At 38.9% G+C, this 22,317-nt stretch overlaps 2 protein-coding genes across 3 annotated transcripts in view; one reads left to right on the top strand and one right to left on the bottom strand.

Moving 5' to 3' along the window:
• LOC134490421 (ABC-type organic anion transporter ABCA8-like) overlaps positions 1–1,912 on the top strand; it is a 90,838-nt gene extending 88,926 nt beyond the window's left edge. The window contains exon 38 of one of the 2 annotated variants that reach the window (XM_063293448.1): positions 213–1,912. In XM_063293448.1, the coding sequence (XP_063149518.1) occupies positions 213–296 (84 nt within the window). In that variant the 3' untranslated portion in view covers positions 297–1,912. The remainder of the gene's footprint in view (positions 1–212) is intronic. The other variant, XM_063293449.1, reaches the window with a different exon arrangement.
• Positions 1–22,317, bottom strand: part of ARSG (arylsulfatase G) — a 588,957-nt gene that overhangs the window by 190,165 nt on the left and 376,475 nt on the right. The gene's annotated exons all lie outside the window — the stretch shown is intronic.

Raw genomic sequence — 22,317 nt, forward strand, 5'->3', positions numbered from 1 at the left:
GTGCTTTAACCTTGCATAGATAAATTTAAGTTACCTTTGTGTTTCCACCTGAAACAAAACACAGACATAAGCTGCTATCAGAATCCATTGTGCAATTATTTTATATTCTCAGATGTGCCTAGATAGGAGTCAGAATGAATGCCAGCAGTTTACAAAGCTAATATACTGTACGTGCAATGCCTTTGAAGCTATTGATTTATTGCATTGTTTAGGTATTCCTAGAACTGTGCAAAGAGCAAGAGCGAGATTATTTGGGTTTGGCTCCAAATGAAACGTCTGCATGGAAAGAAGTTTAGCCTCAACAACATAGTTGAACGACTAATCCAGGACAGAGGCAAGCAGGATTCCTTCCTCCAGAGAAGACAGAGGGCAGATGAGGTCGAGCACTCTCTGAAGAACGTTGTGTCTGGAAGCCCCGTGGGGAAAGGACGTGCCCCTTCTGTAGTCTTCTCTCTGCTTAACAAGCATGCCTAGTGGTCTGTGAGACTAACCTCCATATTTATCATGCCTAGAGGAATAACATTTCACAACTAACAGGAAAATGAATGTTTCTGCACTCTTTCGTTTTTCATGAAAGTACAGTAACTGGAAATGGAAATCTGCATAACATTTTTAAAATATATTGTTTATAGCTTAGTACATACACATGTACAGATGGTATGTTTTTTTCTTAAAATAGGTTAATTTCTTAATTCAGATCACAGTTCGGTGTATACCCAGGGTTTACTGGGTAGACAAATAAGCAACTCCACTCTAAACGCCTATGGGTCTCTGTCTCCCTCATCTTCCATTTTGATGAAAAGTAATAGAGCTGACCCAATTAACCATTGTACCAGGAGCTATGAAATGTCACCACAAGCTGCATGTCAGACTGCTTCTGTGAAATGGCTGGAATAAGGGAAAATTCTTGCTGATGAGCAAGCTTTTTTAGTAGGAGAAAGTGTCCCATGTGCCATTGTTAAACTATTAAATATCTTACAGAGAAATACACTAGTCTATCTAAGGGACTATTATATGTAGGCTTTATAGATTTAAAACCAGCCTTTCCCTGTGATACGACCTGGAAGAAATTTGAAAATGATCTCAATAGATTATTGGTGATTCCTGTTGATTAAGCAGCTGTAAGTGGATGTGCCTGTTCAGATTAGATGTAATCACCAGGTACATCTTTCATCCCCTATCCCATGGCAGGAAGGAGTTAAGTAAGGCTGCATCTTAATATTGACTTTGTCTAAGTTTTATCTTTTATATCAGAAGTTATCACAAAAAGAACACCACCCACCTAGTTCGGTGGGTCAGTGAAGAGCAGTTTTGTCATATATACATGATGCTGACATTCTTTCATTAGCACCTATGGGGATGAAGACCATATTATGGGCTTTAGCTCTTCATTGTAAGGAGGACAGTCTGTCGATAAATTACCAGAAGACAAAGGGAGTGTTTTCAAACTACTAAGCACATACAGAATTGGTAACCAAATGGGGACAAAGTTCCTGGAAAACATGAGTAAATTTGTAAAAGCACAGTACCTCAGGAAGCTATACTCAGATATTTTAGTACTTCTTGCCAAATTCTCAGCAGCAGTTCAAGAGTTCCTAAGGTTTGCTATCCATTGAATGCAAGAAGAGATAGATAATTACTCAGATTACTTTTGAAAGATGTGGATAAGGGCAGATTTGGAGGGAGATTGTTTTAATTGTGAGATGGCAATTTTAGTGCTTTTTACTCTTTCTGTTTTCCAATTCAAAGTGGTGAGAATATTTGCATTCCGTTTCAATGATCATAGTAAAAGGAGGACATAGATGATTGCAAAATACTTCTCAGAACTACAGGTTACCCATCCCAGGTTAGAAAATTAGCAGAACGATTGAACAGAGGCCTGACTTCATGGACTGTAAGCAAAAGCCCTGGATGGATAGGATGGGAGAAAGCCATGCAAAAGGATGGGTGTTGGAGTACGTGAATTTTAGGTCCAGCCATGTATTTTCACGTTACTCGCTACACAGAAGAAGCGTGCAGGGGTGAGAGGAAGCCTGTTGGCGTGTCTGAACAAGTGAGCCCTGGAGGAAGGGGAAACGATCTGGTGAGGACTTGGTGGAATGGAGAGAAACTTGGTGTGGCAAGGAAAACCTGCACCAAGCACGAAGTATTGCGGAATGTTCAGCCATTAGAAGGATGCCCAGAATTGTGAGTTTTCTTAGGAGATATGAAAAAAGACACAAGTACTTGGGTACTTGCCGGTTGATACTGGGATGACCAGTATGGATGGTTCGTTAAGCAACTTAGTAACAGAGTAACAAATAAAATGTTGTAAAACAACTGGATTCTAAAGTTTCCAATATAGTTATTTATTCGTACACTTCTTAGAGTCTTGGAGGCTTCATTGGATACGAAGTATTATTTATAGCAGGAGGGGAACCATGCAAAATTACTTCCATGGTTAAAAAAATCAGTTTACATGATGTATTTTTCCGCTTCGAAGGACGAAAAACATAGTCTATTCCCCTCCTGTTGTGACAGAAGAATTCATTCCAGAGGTGTTGCCCCTGTGCTGCAGGAAACAAGAGCTGTTTGGGTGCCTCATTGTGGCACGGTGTTCTCTTTCAACGGTCCAGCGGCATGAAACACTCAGAACAAAGGAATCCGTGAGCTGTCCCAGGGTCAGCCTGAAGATTCAGAAGGAGATGCTGAAAAACTGGAGGGCTGGGAGAGCCGGTGGCTTTTGGGAGGCTCTGCTGCTGAATAAAGACACAGAGAAGTAGAAATATAGTCGCTTTTAAATCTTTTGCTGACATTCCAGCCTAAATTGCCTGCCTCAAGTAAGTTTTTAAATTATCTTTTCTCCTCATTTTGCAGCTAGATGGTGTCATTAATGCACCTCCATCCTGCCTCATTTGCTGGATACCCAGACTAGAGATGATCCAGATCAATGGAAGTCCCCATGTGGGTGCTTCCCTCTCTCCCCCTCTCTCCCCCCCTCTCTGTGCTTGAACTGAAGCCATTGACTGAGATCACTCACATTTCAAGTGATATGGGATTTCCAGTACAATCCCATAAGTCTCTCAACTCAGAAGTAAACATAATTAACTTCAACAGGGCTTAATCCTAGATAACGATTATAAATTTGCAGCCTGGACGTTGGACACCATATAACTAGATCACATCAGCCTCTCTTCTTGCATGGATTAGGTTTACAATCATACTATGCATCCTTCCTTGACAGGAGGCCTCCTGGAAAACAGTGGGTCTTCCTCTGAGTAGAGCTGCACAAAACTGGCATTGTCTGCAAAGGCTGGTTGGAGTGTTTTCCTTGCCATGCAATTAGCCCAGTCAAAAACCTAAAATATGCCTTTTCTCATCATTCATACTAAATCTGATAATCTCGTGATGCATCATAATGTTGCTTAAATGCTTGAACAACAGGAATTAAATGGAACAATAGAAAACCTGGCATCGTATCATTTTGGAATTTGAAATGCAAAGAGCAGCCCAGAAATCCACAGCCAGGGCTGAGCTCCAACGTAGCTTTCCGACAGTAGCTTTTCAGTTGTTTATTGGGTTGGGTTGTGATTGGCCGAACCTGATCTCTGACGTATAGTTCAGGAATGTGATTATGACAGGGATTTGAAGCACTCCGCCTGCTTGCTTGTTTTGCTTTTTCTACCCCAGTGGGGTCTGCAGGAGACGTTGAAGTGGACTTGAAGTAGAAAGCTATTTGTGTATATATGTAGGTGGCCCATCTAGGTTATCCTAGGGCTTCCCAACCGATAGCATCTTCAAGTGGTGTAGCCGCCAGATCACAAGCAGAGGTCCCTTTTGCCTAAGTTCCAGAAAAGTGGGAGGTTATGCAATCACTCCCCTCCCTGCCAGGCTTGTCTCCCACACCCTTCTCTTGGCTACAACTCCTCCACACAGCTGCTGTGGAAGAGAAGCCGTGGCAATCCCAGGAGTACGAGAAAGAGAGGGAATGGGCGGGTGCTGCCCTCACGGACCGGAACCCTGAAAGGAAAGCCAGATCGCCGCCCGGAGGCCCAGAGCACTAATGCTGCACTCTAATGATCACTGCATGGACCCAAACCTGGGCAAATACCAGTGATCTATCATATTCACTTCTACTCTTACATTATAATTGCTTTAGGTGTCTTTACTTGCTTCCTCTTCCAAAGCTCCTCTGAAAACCAGGAAGTCAGTTTGAATCAGCTGTTAGGAGATTTAATTTAACTGTTTAGTCATTTCCTTGTCCAGTGATCAGCTAGATGAAAAATGGAACAGCCCACCACATCATCAGAAAAATCCCCAAGCACCTCAGAAAACCCTCAGGATCTGTCATGAGCACTGATGGTGAGCAGGAGGGGGGCCCTATCCAGGGGGGAAAACGCATGCGTAGTACTGAGGAGTTAAGCAGCCATTCAAAGAGACACAGAACAGACCCGCCTTGACTTTTGGGGTTTATCTGTCTGGGTGTTTCCCACGCTTCTTCAGTTTGTTAGGATTTCTGTCTAATGTAGCAGTAATAAACACTAGAGACCTATTCCTTGTCTCAGCGTGGTTCCTGGCTGTTAGGACAGGATCCATCAGATGCCCTCACAGTGGTTCAGGAGGAATACGCTCTGCAAGCTATTATTTGATCCTGCCTAAGGAGAGATGTCCATGTCCTCCCTATCTAGATCCCATCTCATCTGCTGTAAAGTAATAACCATATCCACTGTGTACCCACCTTTGTGAGTCACAGTTAGGATTATGTAGGACAAGCCCATGGTAACCATGGAAGCCATGAAATCCCAAGACAACCCAGAGTATATTCCCAATGCACAGAGATGGAAGTCCCCAAGAACTAACAGCTTTGACATAAACCCCCAATATAGCCTTGACATAAAGTACAGAAGCCTCCTGGATGACTGCTACCAGTTAGCAGGGCAGTCAGTATATAAGACATAGACCCAGTTTGTCCCCTGGCCCAACTACACATCATGCAGTCATCACCAGTTACCTCTAGAATAGTGTTCCTGGTCATGGCTAGTCTCCTTGAAAATTACAGCCACCTCATCCTTGATATTATGGACATGCAGAGCTCCAAAAGGGCCACATCACAACAGCTGCTCCACCAGATCTCAGGAATACATACCAGAGGTATATACTCATTCACCACCAATCCACCCAGAGTCACTTGCTGAGATGGGCAGCTATAGAAATCAGATAAACAAATAATAAACAAACAAACAAAATCATGGATGCAATCTTATTCCATGTAAACATGACATTTAAAAACATCAGTCTGATAATACAACAACTCAAGCCCAGGGTTGCAATGACCTACATTTCATCCTCCCCTTCTTCTACCCAACACTGTGCTGTCTTCCCCGGCTTCCCCCATTTTATTCATCCCTGACTCCATAGCCAAGCCTCTCCTTTCTGGCAGCCCACTAGGCACCTGCCACCCACTAATCTTGTAAATCTTTCCTCTACCAAAAACTTTAGTCCCCTCAAGTATCCAGTTTTTGAAATCATGAAATTGCTTACCTTGGTTCTGTCTTTGAAAAACTTTGGTCTAGGGGTTAAGGCAACAGGCTAGAAACCAGGAGTCTGTGAGTTCTAGTCCCGCCTTTGGCATGAAAGCTGGCTGGGTGACCCTGGGCCAGTCACTCTGTTTCAGCCCAACTCACCTCACAGGGTCGTTGTTGTGGGGAAAATAGGAGGAGGAAGGAGTGTTAGGTATGTTCACCCCCTTGAGTTGTTTATAAAAATAATAAAGGTAGGTAAAAATGAAATAAATGAAATAAATAAATAAATAAATAAATAAATAAATAAAACAGAATCTATTTCCCATGAGAATCTGTTTGTTCTTTATAATTAATTCCAAAATCTTACTGTAAAAGTTTCAATATTCCAATTTTATCTGGACCCTTAGTCCACCTACAGTATAACCTTCTAAGATCATAATCTTATTTAGCTTTTTGCTGTTTATTTCAGATTCTTTAAATGCTTAAGCTTTGGATTAAAATTTTCTTTCATTCAGGATTGAAAGCAGACTCAACCAGCATTTTCAAACTTGTCAGTCCAAAGGTCTCTAATAGCTTAGAAGTAGTTAATGAGCAATTTCCAAAAGTGATTAGAAAGTGAGGTTTGCAAACTTAGTGTCCTTTAAAAGTCTTCGTTGCGGTTGCAAGCAAGATGGTTAATCCCGTTGTCTCCTGGTCCTCAAACCTGTGGAAACCACTGTCCTGCCACCTTCTCATGAGCAGCAGCTTTCTGGAGCACATGTGGGTGATCTCCTGTCCCCTCCTTATCTGGAGAGGTTCCAAGGAACTCACCGATTCCTTGGCCTTTGTTCCAGTCATCGGTTCTGTTTTCGCAGAGTTGTCTTCAGCTCATCATACCTCCCCCAGAAGTCTAACCTGTCCTGTAGCCCTACTGGATATGGTGCAAAAGCTTGGGAGTTGTTTGTCTCTGCTATTCCTAGGCTCTAGGTGTGGCTAGCCAGATGCAACAATTTAGAAGATGTCTTTTTTTGAAATGAGCAGTAAAACAATTAGAGCAGCTCAGTTGACTCACAATCTCCAGCATATATCCTGAGGCAATTAATCAGTCAGGGGGGTCTCCAGCAAGCAACAGATAAGTGAAACGTGCCCTAGAGCAAAGCATAGTCTCCTTCTTCTTCACAGCTGTCTTTCAACATTATACACTATGTTTCCTTCTCATCCAAATGATGGTGCACTCCCCATCTCCATCACTAGACGGAATATGTTCTTTCTTCATCTTTACATAATAAGTATGAGAATTGTTTAAATGATGTGGGATTTCTTCTTAATTTCTTCCTAATTCTGGCATTTCTTCTTCTCTTTTTCATTTTTAGTCAAAACTGTCTGATCAAAGTATTGTAGGCATAGGTTTTCTCAAATGGTGAATTCCATTATAAAACAAATATTCTTACAATTTACCATATTATATTAAGAGCTTTCCATGTGGACTCAAGCTCCCAAATGCCACAAATCTGTGTAGATAAGGGCAAGTCAACTTGCAATATTTAGGCCATATGGGTAGAGTCATATGGTGCAATTAGTTCCATCTTCATTAACCACAGAGTGTAGACCAAGATCATAGAACTGTTCTCTCCATACAATAGTCATACGGAGTCCATGCCACTAAAGCTTTGATTCCACATTACCAGGACCCAATGACAGTGGCAGCCAATATTATTCCTAATGCATATAAGATCGAAGAGCTTGTATGCTGATCCCATCTGCAATTGCCCCACCCAAACTCCCACTGGAGAAGAAGCTTTTAAGGATGGTTCATTTGAATACAGGCAGAAGCCTCCATCCAGTGAGACTACCTAATAAAGCAGATTTTTGATTGTCTCAGAATTTTTATTTATTTTTAAGCAAAACCATGTAGCAATTCTTTTTAGATCTGCCTGTTCAATTCAGGAAGGCTAGCAGTTGGATAGATGGAAATATGGGAGACAGTGTGTATGACCTTGTGTCCTTTACTCCGATTTGGTTGTAGTGTACTTTTATTATATATATTTTAACATGGCTACCATGCCCATTCTAGAAAATAATCAGAATTTCATGAGTGTTCTTGGCTTACATTCCTTGCTTCTGCATTTTCTTTTACAAGTTCTCTATTCTTGTATTAAGGTGAACTTCTGACTATACTGAAAGTCCCTTGTGTCAAGAATAATGGAAGCATTTTATTCTCCTCCTTTTGTTTCTTCTCTTTCAAGCTGCTGGAAATGGGCAAAGATGTAAGGATACACTCTAAAAAATCATTAATGATGGCCAAAAAGAGCAATGGGAAGATGGAAAGGAATACCACACAGTCAAGACCCTATTGTACATTGATTAATATGATACATATTTATTGCTTTTATTTTTTATATATAAGCAGCACCAAGGGAACAAAAATTTATTGGAAGACTTGAATGTGCTTAAGATGAAGAAGTCTAAAGAGGAACTTCACAGCAGGTGGAAGCATCTGGTCAATCTTGTTTGGGCTCAGGAGCTAAACAGGGTTGAGACTGACTAGTTCTTGAATGGGAAACTACCAGGTAATCCCAGGGCTGAAGGGAAGACTGGCAAGAAGGGAAGTCCCCCTCCAAAAAAAAAAAATCCGGAAGAAAGCAATGGTAAATCACCTCCAAGCTATTTACAAGAAATTGACATGGATACGTAGGTATCCAAATTGACATGGGGCAACAAAGAAGGGGTGTGTGGAGAAATGCACTTCATGATGCAAAAACTGAAACTTGCATATTTGCATCAGGAATGGGGGCCTAAGCACCAACAGCAGAGTTCACGTCATGACATCATCACAAACATGTAATTATTTTACTGTAACTTTGATTTACTATGGACACTGATGTATGGATGTGTCCATAAAATCCAGGAATCAAGCTTGACTCAAGGATGTTTCTACCTTTAAAAAGGAGAAATAAAACTTTGATATGATAGTTTGTTTGAGTATGAAGTGTCAACAGAATATGTCTGGCTTACTTGTTTTTGAAAGATATGCAAACCTGTAAATAGAACTAACTAAAGAAGTGAACATTTGCAAATGCACATGTTGCATTTTTTTTCTCCAACATTTTCTTCCCTTCCTCTGAATCCTTCAGAGATACTTGATACCTGATGATATCTGGACAGAGTATGGATATACACTGTGTGTTTATTTGTTCAATTAAATGATTTATAGCCTTCCCTTCTTTTGTGATTTCCAATAGTATGAAAACAAAATAATATAAAAATGCTCAGCTGAGGGTTTTCGTGTTGCCCTCAGATTGTGTTGCAATTTTCAATATATAATTATCTTTACTTAGATGTATTTGTGATCTTGAAAGCCACACTGGGAACTTGTTTGAAGAGTTGGGCAAATATTGCCAAAGTAAATAAATTTCAAATGTACAATAAGCCCCATGTAAAAAATAGTAGGCACACAAGGAATCTTGAAGTGCATCTTTGTATGCAGGTTGAATAGATTCACTTGCTCTGTAATAATGTGTGGAAAAATGCATGTCAGGGCTTGTCTGGATGGATGAAAAGGTGAAATGTGAAAGGTCCCCTGTGCAAGCACTGAGTCATGTCTTACCCTTTGGGGGGATGCCACTTTCGCGATGTTTTCTTGGCAGACTATGGCGGGGTGGTTTGCCACTGCCTTCCCCAGTCGTCACCTTCCCAGGCAAGCTGGGTACTCATTTTAACGATCTTGGAAGACTGAGTCGACCTGAGCCGGCTACCTGAGAATCCAGCTTCCACTGGGATTGAACTCGGGTCGTGGGGAGAGTTTTCAGTTGCAAAACTGCTGCCTACCACTCTGCGCCACACGAGTCTCTGTCTGGATGGATAGATATAGATAATACAAAGTTCATCAAAAGAACAATTGTCACCGACAATTACGCTATGTATCCAGTTATAATACTGATACCTGGCCCCTTGGAACACAGTCCCTTTGGAATTGCAGCTGGTCCCCACCTTCTATCTTTTAAGAAAGAATGTCAAGATACATTCTTTAAGTTTAGCCTTCAAAATGGTTTTAATAGTGATTTATAATATATATGATTTTTGCTTTAAGATATATGTTTCAAGTTTGTAATTATATTATTTCCATTCTGCTTTTTAACTACACTTTTAACTATGGTGCAGGCACGATTGAGCACAATTAAGCCACTGACCCTGTGAGATCTTGCGTGTGTGGTGCAAGACTCTGAGGTGAAACACCATTGTTTTCAAGTAGATGGACTGTGCATCCATTTGGAAGCCAGAAGTAGTGTTCTACAGTCAGTCTGGTTAGAGCCCAAAACCTACAGCCATAGTTATCAGCACTGTCAGTATAAGTAAACAAATGTTTGACCCAAAGGAGAAAGATCTCTGTGCAGATCCCTGGAATTTACCACATGACCTTCAATCTGGCTCAGGAAAGAGCTTACCTCACACACATTGCAACAAAATCAACTATCTTGCTACATAATCAATGTGCCACTTCTGACCAAATCAGTCTCACCAGAGTTTAATTCCAAATGACTTTGAGGAGGGTGCCTCATCCATTAGCTTTTATTCACCCCTTTTATTTTTCCTTTCTTGACTGCTTCTGTGTAAAACTATTGAACTATCTGTTTATTTCAGAAATAACAAAAAGAGTTTCTGATGGAATGCATTGAATGGTTTCTCTTCAAAAAGTCAAGTCAAGAAGGGAAGGAACAGGAAAAACATTTTTAGGGGTTATGAAGTTCCCAGTCCTGCTGTACTGACTGAAAGGTCATGTGTAAAGAATGTTCTGTTCTGGGGCTTAGACTGGTTCTCTAGTAAACATACATGGACAAACCAATGTTTCTTCTATTGTCCTTGGACAACAAATTCATTCTTGAACAGCTGCGTTTATTTTTAATGAAAGGCAGAAATTCTCAGAAAAATCATAAGGGATTCATTTATTTCTTAAGTTTCTCAGAAGAGGAACAATTTCTAACATATAAAATTGGCTCCTGGTACTGGGTTTTGCACGGCTTCATAAAGATGGAGCAATATTGCGGCATTGTCAAAGGCTTTTCATAGCCTGACCCCTACTGATGATATCTGGACAGGGTATGGATATACACTGTGTGTTTATCTGTTCAATTAAATGATTTATAGCCTTCCCTTCTTTTGTGATTTCCAATAGTATGGAAACAAAATAATATAAAAATGCTCAGCTAAGGGTTTTCATGTAGCAATTTTCATTATATAATTATCTTTACTTAGATGTATTTGTGATCTTGAAAGCCACACTGGGAACTTGTCTGAAGAGTTGGGCAAATATTGCCAAAGTAAATAAATATTAAAAAAATAACATCACTAAATAAAACACATGCACTTTTATATATTGTTTCATCCAATCACTTTTTAATGCAAAAATTGTACTCATGGGTGTTCCAAGTTTTCTGTAATGTGCAGAGCTTTTTGTATGCAGACTTTTCTAAATGAAGCAGCCTTAACACAGTTTACACTTTTAAAAAATGCAACTGATACAAGACAGAATTCCTCCCATACGCTTAACTTCTTTCCAGATAAGCAAGGTGGTGCAGAATGAAGACCACTGAATAGTAGGACACTAGCGTTCATCTAGGGGACGCGGTGGCGCTGCGGGTTAAACCGCTGAGCTGTTGATCGGAAGGTCGGCGGTTCGAAACCGCGCAGCGGGGTGAGCTCCCGTTGTTAATCCCAGCTCCTGCTCACCTAGCAGTTCGAAAACATGCAAATGTGAGTAGATCAATAGGTACCGCTTCGGCGGGAAGGTAACGGCGTTCCGAGTCGTCATGCTGGCCACATGACCCGGAAGTGTCTATGACAACGCCGGCTCCAAGGCTTAGAAACGGAGATGAGCACCGCCCCCTAGAGTCAGATTCGACTGGACTTTACGTCAAGGGAAACCTTTACCTTTACCTAGCGTTCATCTGTTTTCTTCTGATTCTCACAGGAGCAAATTCCAGGACTAGAGATCTGACAGGTAGGCAGCTTTATTCTCCCTTTCTCTCGGGCATAGTTATGAATGCAAGTAGACTCTGAGTAATTAGGTCCCTGGGAAAAGCAAAACCTCTCCTAGACCTCTCAGAACATACACTTAATCTGTAACCTAAATTATAATATTGATCTAAAGAATAAAAGAGCTAAAGGAGCAGGAGGAAGCACCAAAAAGAAAACAACCAGTAAATTTTTGCTAGCTTAGGTTACCACTGAGAATATTCTTGCGCATAGGAGTCACCCACAGAGTTACAGTAGTAATACTGGGTTACATTAGATGTGTATGGCAGATCAGTTAGGCATGCCAAAGGACAAAAAGTGAGGAAAATATTTTGTTGGCTAAGAGAACGCAAAGTGACTTGTCATTTCCAGCTCACCAACCCAATTGACACATATTTATGGGAAGAATCTATTTTTCACTCTTCTGGGACTGGCTTTAGAATAGGTATGCTAAGGGCAGAGATGGGCAAATCTGTCCATTTTAGATTTTCTCCATTATTTATTTTTGTAAAGATGTCAAAATATCAAATCTGAGAATTTTTTTTCATGAAAATGTGTACGTATATTTTATGTATATTGATAACATTTCTTCTAGCAGATTTTTTTTTATGCCCAATGCACATGCTTTTGTAAGTACTTTTCTCTAATTAATATAATACTGCTGAGTGAGGTCATCTGTTAACCCAGGGTCAGATATCATCAGTATGCTAATGATGCCCAGCTGCCTGTCTCAGTCCTGGGCTGAAGAAATGATGCTGTCAAGACTGAGTAGGTGTGGCTACGTGGACCACATGATTCTGGGGACCTCCATCTTTAGTTCTGAATGGAGTTGCACTTCACCAGATGGAACTGGTACAAAATTCAAGGGTCCTCTTGGACTCTCAGCTCCTGAATGAAGAACAAGTGGCAGTTGTGGCCAGAAAGGCTTTGCACAGATTCATCTTGTGCATCAATTGTTCTTATTCATCTGAACAGTCATTCACACCTTGGCAACTTTGTTGGTAGGCTATTGTAATGTGTTCTTTGTGGGGCTGCCCTTGAAGACCACTTGGAATCTACACTCAGGCTATTGGCATCCTTTGCGTCCTATCTCTTAAACGGGGTCATCTGATGGGACCTCAGAAGCAGTCCTTCTCTGTTGCAGCACTTGCCCTCTGCAACAGCATCCCCCCAGATCCATATGTGCCCAATACCCTGACCTCATTTAATTGGGCCCTAAAACCAGAAGTTGGGCTAAGGTATGAGGCATGTTTCTTATGGAAATGTGTGTTCAGGTTATGTGTTTTATTGCTCTCACCAGATTTTTATCTTTCTATCTGCTATATGTTTTGAACTGTTTTTAACAATGTATGCCACTCATTATAGAGCCAGGCAGCCTTAGACATTTTATAAATAAATCTTTTTTGTAGGTGAATTGTCTTCCTGGTGGGTGGTGTTGGGTCATTCTCTTCCTTATAAATCAAAGATATAAAAGGCTTTTGCCATGATGGAGGTAACGTGTGGCATTGTTGCATTACATTCATCACCTGAGTTTATGGTTTTATTGGGATTTCTTTGGAAGTCTTATGCTGTAGAAAATTCATCTAGTTCATTTATTCATTTATTCAATTTTAACTTCTGTACAATCTCTTTTTTTCTCTTTCTATAATTGGCTTATTAAGTATATTCTTTTGCTGATCTGCAAATTTTATTATTTTTCTTTTGTCAAGGTATTATATTATCTTTTCCAGATGTAGTGCCTACCTTCCATGTAACTTAATGAAGTAACAGCTACGTTTTCATCTCATCTGCAGCTGAAAGATACCTTTTTGCCATCCCAGATTGAGGTAGTTGTTCTCCTGTTCTTTTCTCAACTGATAAGCCAATAAATACTCTGGTTTATACCTTTCTCAGAATATTTCTGTCTGACAAAATATATCTTCCTTTAAATCTCCTTTGCTTCCAGAAGATCTAGTTATTTATGATTTGGGGGGCGGGGGGTAAAACATCCAGCACTGGGCCCAGCTTGCATCTTGATTCAAGTTGTTTGAAATAATTTGTTAATATATCTGGCTGTTTTTGTATGTGTTTCTTTCTATCAGATGCTATAGAAATAGTTTATCAGATTCCCATAGTGTCAATAAAGAAACAACAGGTGTCAAGTTGGCTTGGAAAAAGTTGTTTAATTTATACTGGCACTACAACTTAATTCATATAATCATAATCATAACCATAATCATAATCAGTCCCCACCTTTTCAGACCAATAGTTCTTCTGTGTAGGTTCACAATTATAACTAAGTCTTTGAGATTTGTTAATGTAATAGAAATGCCAACTTCTCTTCATGTTTGCCAGCTTCCCCCCATTTTTGCCAAATCTTCTTTATTCAGTCTCCTCCTACCCATTTTTTAAAAAGTAAAACACAGACCTATATCAATATAATGCTGAGAGTAGGATAATACAGTAAATACTGTATCCTTAAAGCAATCATTGCTATACAAAATTAGTATGAAGAAAGTATTTAATACATGACACTAATTAAAAATAACAGCATATATCAAGTCTCACATACAGTACACATTATTTACAGAGGGCTATTTTTCAGTTTTCAAACTATTTCCATCTTAGCATATGTGAGTTCCCACTTCATTGTCAGGTTTAATATATTCCAATATATTGGGTTTTGTGTTGTTCATTTATTTGTTTTGTTCTTTAAAAGTTTTGTTTAAGTGATTCCTTATGTTGGAGCTCCCTCTTCTGGTTATAAGTATAAATAGTTGTTATTATATAATTCTTTCCAAACACTTAATGGTTCTTAAAGTTATGAAATATGTTCCAGCCACAGTACATGTAGCCTACAAGTAAATGCCAAGTATTTAATGCATAGTCCAGATATGTACAAGTGAATCAAAAAGCAAAAGCCAAAATAGAGTGTTTTAAACCATAGTAAAACAGAATAGACTAATTTCAGCTTATTCCTACTTTTGATGCCCTGTCAAACTAAATGCAATCAGATTTTTATAAAGTTATTTAAAATGAAATATAAAAAGTCATATTCTTCATATGAACCTTTCTTGTCAGCCTAAAATTCAGCAATATGCTGTTTCTTTGATACATGTAACATATCCAATACGTTCTTTGTGAAGTTACAAAGCAGTCCTAAACTCCAAGAGGGCCAATTTACGTGGGGATGTCTCTTCCTTTATCCCCACAAAAGTACCTCAGTGAGGTAGGCTGGGCTGAGAGAATAATGGTGTGGACCTTCACAGCTGAACATAGATTTGGACCTGCATCTTGCTAGTCTTAATCCAACACCTTCATCCAATTATACCACACTGGACATAATCCAGGCTCTCCTGTAACAACACAGGAAGCAATCCATTCCAATTTGTTCCCAGCTCATGAGATCTGATTTGACCCTCTCAGAAGGCTTTCTCTCTTCCATTATTGTTGTTGTTATTTCGGAATAGTAATAGTGGTTGGGGCCCAGCCAGAAGCAATCAGCCTCTTTTTACCCCTGATGCCCCCTTCCACAAAGGCCCATAATTCTTCCAAAGGCATACTGTGTAGTTGGGCAAGGCCAAGACTTTTTTTACGTACAGGTCTTTCTTTTACTTAGATTCCATGAAACGTTCACTATATCTCTCCATAACTTCCTACCCTTGCAAACCATCCTTGCTTCCACAATGTCCATATATTGCTTTTTGTTCTTAGCTTTCTCGCCTCTTTCTTTCTGAGGACCTCCTTATTTCCATCCAACGTTTTCCATTTTCCATTTCCTCTCAGCCTATTTGCCGTTCATTTGTTTTCCTTTCTGAACTTCGTTCATTCCCTCTATATGACCGAACCAGCTCAACACAGTTTTTCAGGTGTTCATTCACTTTGTACTTAATCCATATTCATTCATCTTTCATTCATTCTTGATTCTACCTCTTCTTGTTTTATCATATGCATTTCTTAAGTAACCCATTCTGACTGCATTCGTCTCTTTTGTTCCCCCTGATAATCCAACTCTCACTTTCTTTTCTTTCAACAAATACTCATTCCTCCCCACAGACCACATATGGTACTACCCATTACTTTTCTACCAGTGTTTATGTCTTAAAAATTCTTTATCCATTTCCCATATTTAGTACTTTCTACCAAGGTACATCCATCCATCTATTTGCTCTGTTTTTTCACTATTTATGTATAACTTGGAATCATCCACTGCATTTTCCCTGTCAAACATAACTACTTTGATCTTTGATATATTAATGTTCAGATCCATACATTTGGTTGCATCAAATAATATTTGCCACAAATCATTCCATTTGTTAACTAACACAGCATTGCCTACTTATAGAAGTAACACACATTCATATCTTTAACTAACCTACCTCTGATGTGACTGCTTACCTATGAATAAAAAATGTATTTATACATTTATCCATTAATGCATTAAACAAACAGGAGGGCTCACACATGCCCTTGTGTTACTGTTGAATGCTGAACCATTCACTAAGTATACTATTATTTCTTATATATGCCTTACTTCCAACATATACCACTCCTATATTTAGCAATTGCTGTTCATAGTCATGCAAACATTCTATAATTCATGCCTATTCACATTACCATAGACTTTCTAAAAATCAAGAAGCATACAATAAACATTTTTTGTAACGACCTGCATATATTCCTTGTCTAGTATGAAGCCACATTGTACTTTCCAAATTTTGCTCATTGTCACATCTCATATCCTTTCAGTCAAAATTCTGCCAAACAGCTTCCCACTTAACAGACTAGGTCCCCTGTATTTTTTGCATTCAGTCTTGCTACATTTCCTTTTTACAGATAGTCCTAATTTAGCAACCACAGCTGGGACCAGTAACTCAGTTGTTAAGCAAAGTGGTCGCTAAATGAAACCGCAACTGTGCTTACAATCATACTTCAGCTTTCCTTTGCTTTACAGACCTGCAAAGGTTGTAAATGTGAGGACTGGTCACAAAGTTACTTCTTCATCACCATCATAAATGCAACAGGTGCTGTCTGAGGCAGTCACTAAATGAAAACTAACTTCAACAGTATTCTTCCAATAGTCAGGCTGAGATGCAGTCTCCATGTGCGTGATGAACTAATCTCACAACCACTGCAGAGCAAACTACATCTGTATCTTAACATGTCTTCAGTTGCACCATCTACATCTATACCTCTAACTTTACAATTTTTCACACTGTTGCATAATTTATAATTTTCTTTTCATCTGTTCTTGGACACTTATTCATTTCTGTTCCACTCTTTGACACATCACTATCATTCTCATACAAATACCTAAAATATTCCTTCCAGCGTTCTGTCTGTCACTTCAGTTCTATCCCAATATAATTCAATCATTTTATTTTTAATTCCATTTACTCTGCTACTTCTTAAACCTATTTCACCCATTCTAAAACAATGCATTTCCATTAAGTAACTCTGCATTTTTTTCCTGTTTTAATCTTAACATCATCAGGTCTAGTTGGCCCAAACACCCACAGCCACTTGGTCTGGTAAGATTGAGTTGGAGACGGTCCCTCCCCAACCATACCCACACAGCCTCCAAGCACTGGGACAGAACCTCACCTCATTTGGCTGGCCTGGTATCAAAAGGTATCACTGGATGTCATAAACATACTGATCATACGAAACCCCAAACCAGTGGATGGCCTCACCCAATGGTTTCATGTAGATGTTGAAGATAAGGGGAGAGATGGTAGAACTCTACAGCACTCCAGAAAGGAGAGGCCTAGGGAGCCTCTCCTCCAACCAACAGTGACTGAAACCAGTCCTGAAGAAAGGAAAAGAACCATCTAATAAGGTGACCTCTATCTCCAACCCACGGAGCCATCTCAGAAGGATACCATGATCAACAGGTTCCAAAGCCATGGACAGATCAAGAGCACAAGGATAGATACACCACTTCCATCCTTGCTCTTCTACAGGTCATCTACAAACCAATCCAAAGCTGTCTCAGTACCAAATCCCAACGTGAAACCTGACTGAAATGGAAGAGTAGAAATTTATCTTCTAATAGTTTTTTTCATACAGGACTTGTATTTTCCTTGCAGCTGTTCAACTTTCATTCAAGTGTTTTCCTTTTTTCCTTTTCTCCATGTTCATTTTTTCCAAAAATCCACTCGTGGTCTGTCCCACATTCAGAACCATTCAACATCTTTGTATTTTTCATTCATTATCTCAGTCTTTCATTATAAACAATCAGTCATGCTTTTTGATTCATTCCTTTTCCATGTGTACTTATGAATAGGCTTCTGCTTAATTCACATATTCAAAACATAATTTTTTCTAAAGAGTTACTCTCACCAAACAATGACCATACGCATTCTTGCTTGGGTCAATGAATGGCCAAATAACCTTTTTCAGCACTTTCTCATTTCATTTCCACCCACCCATTCATGTCATTTAGCAGAATATTTTTCCCCTGAACCATATTAATTCAGAATGTTGGGATTTTTTCCCCAAACTCAGCCCTATTCCTTCCATTATTTGCATTCACTAAAGTCTAAAATGCACCACCATGCAACTGTCATGAACATATGGATTCCTACTTTAAAACAAACCCACAACAAACTAGATTACTCCAATTCATTCTTTCTGACATACATGTTAGCTCTTTCATTCACTCACACCTTCACTTCCCTGCATGTAATAATCAACTGTACTCCACAAGGTCACCTTAATTTTGATTTATTACATCCTTCTTTCCCTTAGTTTCATGAATATGCAGCATACCTTTTCTTTCTGCTTCCATTTCATTCATTAATTCAGTTCTTAACCATTTACTCTGCTTACTTTCCAAGCTGCTGTCTCCCATATGCCAGAGGTGTCTCCAGATGGGCCTATAGATACTGACCTTTGTCATCCATAAGAGGTTTGATCAATCAAAGCAATGATAAATTGACAAGACACATTATTGACTTGATTGCCAATCATTCACAGTATGTTTTTTTTAAAAGTAGCATCGTAAATGGGTGCAATGAACCAACACTTATTTGTTTACACAAAAGCATTCCTTCTTCCAGTTTTTTTTCCTCCCACCACAATGTAGATTGGGCAGAGAGAAGGTAATTAGCCCAGAGTCACTCACTGAGTCTCCATGGGTGAGGGTGAACTTGAACGCAGAAGGGAACCATGTAATGTAATCTTAAAGAGGGAGGAGAGATAAAGAAGTAAAGAAGATTGCTGTAAAGAAGATTGGAAGTTGCTTCTTTATATAACTTTTCCTTTTTTCTTTTTCAGCCTGTACTGTTTCCTGCACTTTTTCTTCTTTTTAATATCTTTTTCTTAATTTTTCTTTATATATTTTCATGTTTTTTTTTAGTTATGTAAAAATCTTTAATAAAAATTATATATAAAAAAAGAATGTGGCCCAAGATCAGACAGTAATTTTCATGCACAAATAAAGAGTTCCCCTCAGATATTTCTGGTCTGAACTCATTGGGTCAGAAATATGGACATCTTGGCTCTTTACTCAATCTTTCATCTTCTACAGAAGGAATTTGTATTGCTATATGCTTATCCATTATCTTGAGGTTTGAACGTCAGATATAAAAGAATTTCTTAAGAACGTTTGGGACAGCTGGGAATGATTTACAGTCAGCCTCCTGCTTCTTAATAAGAAACTTCTTGAAAGATGCATTACAATTAAAAAAAAAACTTGACCAGTTTTGTCTTTCCTTCCTTAATGGATTTGATGTAATAGAAAAAAATGATCAAAGAAGTGGTACAAAGAAGATAAGAAAATTTATAAACTGGATCTAGCAAATGACAAACATCACCATAAAATTCCATTAGTGCATCAGGGTGATTATATTGTAAGGGCATCATGAAACTGTATCTAAAACTTTCAATATTAATATCCTACAGTTGGATGGGACATTTTTTTTATTCCTCTTCTATTTGTTTCATGTTAATGGCTGATACATTTGCATTTCATTGGTATATATTTACCTAAATTTGCAGAGGGTCATGGAACTTCAACATAAGATCTGGCATGTCACAAAGTTGTCATTATTTTATGTCTGAAATTTTGGAGAGCAAAGACCACATGATTAATCAGTAGGATCCTACTTTAAAATACCGATACTCTGTTTACTCTGACCTGGAATATGGAATGATACTGTCCACTACAAAATCATGTTTGTTATTCATCAGTAAAACAATGAGCTGAATATTGTGCTTTGTCCAGTTTGTCAAAATTATAGTATTGTTCTATAATCCCAAATATCTGGCTTTACAATGACTGGGGACTGGACCTTCTGCCATTAATTGCTGCAGTTTGGTGCTGTGGTCCTTGCACAATCTTAATTAGCATCTGTTCTTTTTTTTATGCATCCCCACTTGACTGGATGGAGCCCATCATCCCTTTGAAATCTACCTCAGGAGGCAAAACATTTCAAATTTATTGTCAGATATTTGACCTTTATGGCAAGAAGCAGGACATTTGATTTAGAGCTATCCTTTCCTTTAAATGCAAATATAACATTTGTTTGATAACATTTGTTTGCTGCCAATTCATCCAGATGTCAAATCAGGGCACTATATTAAAATCTTCCTTTTTTCACGTTGCCGAGTTCAAGCTGTGGTTTGGTTTTATACCATTTCATGTTTGGCTCCACTGGGCACTCCCATTTCTTATTTTGTGGATGTGGGATTGGAGGGTTGGCAAGAGAACAAGAAATACTGAGGAGATTCTGAGAAGTCCAGTGGGGGGGGTTCTCATTGGGTAGGGAAAGGATGACTTAGGACTGAGGTCATGATAAGCACTTCAGCTAAACCAGTGTTTCTCAACCTTAGCTACTTGAAGGTGTGTGGACCTCAACTCCCAGGACTCATCCATGGCTCATTATTCCATGGCTTATTATTCACTAATATATGGCATATTCTGAAGTATCCCAAAGAGCATAATAGTGGCAAACTGCTCTGTGGTATGGAGAATTCTTCCATCCATTACTTAGAGGATGTGCCATTCAGCTCTGGTGAACCAGCTGGTGGTTAGAGATAGAGACAGACAGAGATAGAGACAGATATGGACAAATGCATAAAGATACACACATGTACCATTTGTTTTTGGTGTGCTGATACATATATATATATATACACACTTTGCTGTTGCAGTTAATGAAAGTCATTATGAAATAAGATTTTGTTTGTTGGTTTGTCAAACTTCTAGGCTGCCTAACTCCAAAACTGCTCTGGGCAACTTCACAAATTAAAGTTAAAAGAGCAACATTACATAAAACAACATATGTTTGAAGGAAAAGAACCATTCTTTCATATCTTCACCGGGGATTTCTATTCTTAGAAATCTGGTTCCTGTTTATTCTGTACAGTAATGCAGGTTCTAAAGTGCATTGTGCATAGTCTTAATTTTCTATTAGTATATTTACTAGTAAAGTTCAACTTCACTTGTGAATATTGAGAAATTTCAGTGGCACCACTCCTCTTTCAGAATTCAGTTTCCTTTGTAGGAGGACTGTGTACATTATAACATTTCTATGAAATATAGTTCTATGGATTTGAATTCTCCATCAGATTTTTTGAGAAAAAAGCCTTATCAAAGGATTTTCTAAAAAAGCAGATACACCTTTCTACCTGGCTACACTACCCCCTATTATTGGCCTAAAAGGTAAACAAAAGTATGAGATATTCCTTATATTTCATGCCTTGCCTATACCATCTTGAAAACCAATTATAGCTTCAATGTGCTTTTTGAGCCCACCTGACAGATATTTTAAAGTCAAATTTATACAACTAAAAGGGATCACATAGGATCGTGTTGATCAAACCAATAGTTCAGAGCACATATTTTCGATGCTGAAGGCCTTAAGTTCAATACTTTTCCTGTAAGGCATTTAGATAGCAGGGCATTACATATAATTTATCATTCTCTCTTAAAGACTTTAAACTACAGGTATAAGGACACTCTCCATATATTTATTTTCCCCTGTTCTTTTTCCTCTCTTGACAACTCCTTATAATCTTTCCCTTCTGTATTTCTTTTGTTACTCTTCTTCCTCTATCTAGCAAAAATAGCCTTCCCATACAAAAATAAAATTTGAGGTACATGGGGTCTAAAAGTCTGCATTCAGGCCACTTTAATGTCCACATAAACCTCAAAAGGAATGTTAATCTGCTGTTGTCTTTGGCTGCTCTAACTTGACCCATCCCATTATGGAAGTCTTCTTCCCCAGGGTTTGTGTTCTTAGCATTTCAGAGAATGGATTACAGCATTTATGTCTATGCTGTATATCAACGAATCAAATCCAGGAAAGAGGAAGTCAGTGGGGATATAAAAACCTTTGAAACTCATGAAATTAAAGTGTATTTCCACTGCTCCCTGCATTTTAAATACCAGTATGCTTCTATTCACTATCCACGTGCTTTCCATTAGTAATGGAAAGCATGTGTCTGACAGTGGTAATGAACTTTTGTTTGGCACTAGACCATGCTTTGGATGGGTGTGAAAATGGAACAGTGAGTCAATGGATGAGCAGGCAGAGAAGGAAAATGCATTGTCTGTTGGTGCAGAGCATTATATCAAAACAAGCTTGATCTACTCTGCTGGAGCCATAGTATATGGATCAGCAAAGTAAAAGAGTGATATGAAGGATTGCATTAAAATCTAACCCTTAAAAAAAGGAGTTGTGAAAAAGAATAGCACTATTGGACTTCACTGGTATTGGTAGATTGTGGCCCACAACATCCAATGACTCACAACTGCAAAATTTGGCCCTTATTCCCCAGAGGCCAGATAAACAATTCCTAGAGCACTGGGAACATCAGTTTGAAGCCAGGTGGTGCTAAG

The sequence above is a fragment of the Candoia aspera genome, chromosome 2, assembly GCF_035149785.1.
Source record: "Candoia aspera isolate rCanAsp1 chromosome 2, rCanAsp1.hap2, whole genome shotgun sequence".
NCBI classification, from domain to species: domain Eukaryota; kingdom Metazoa; phylum Chordata; class Lepidosauria; order Squamata; family Boidae; genus Candoia; species Candoia aspera.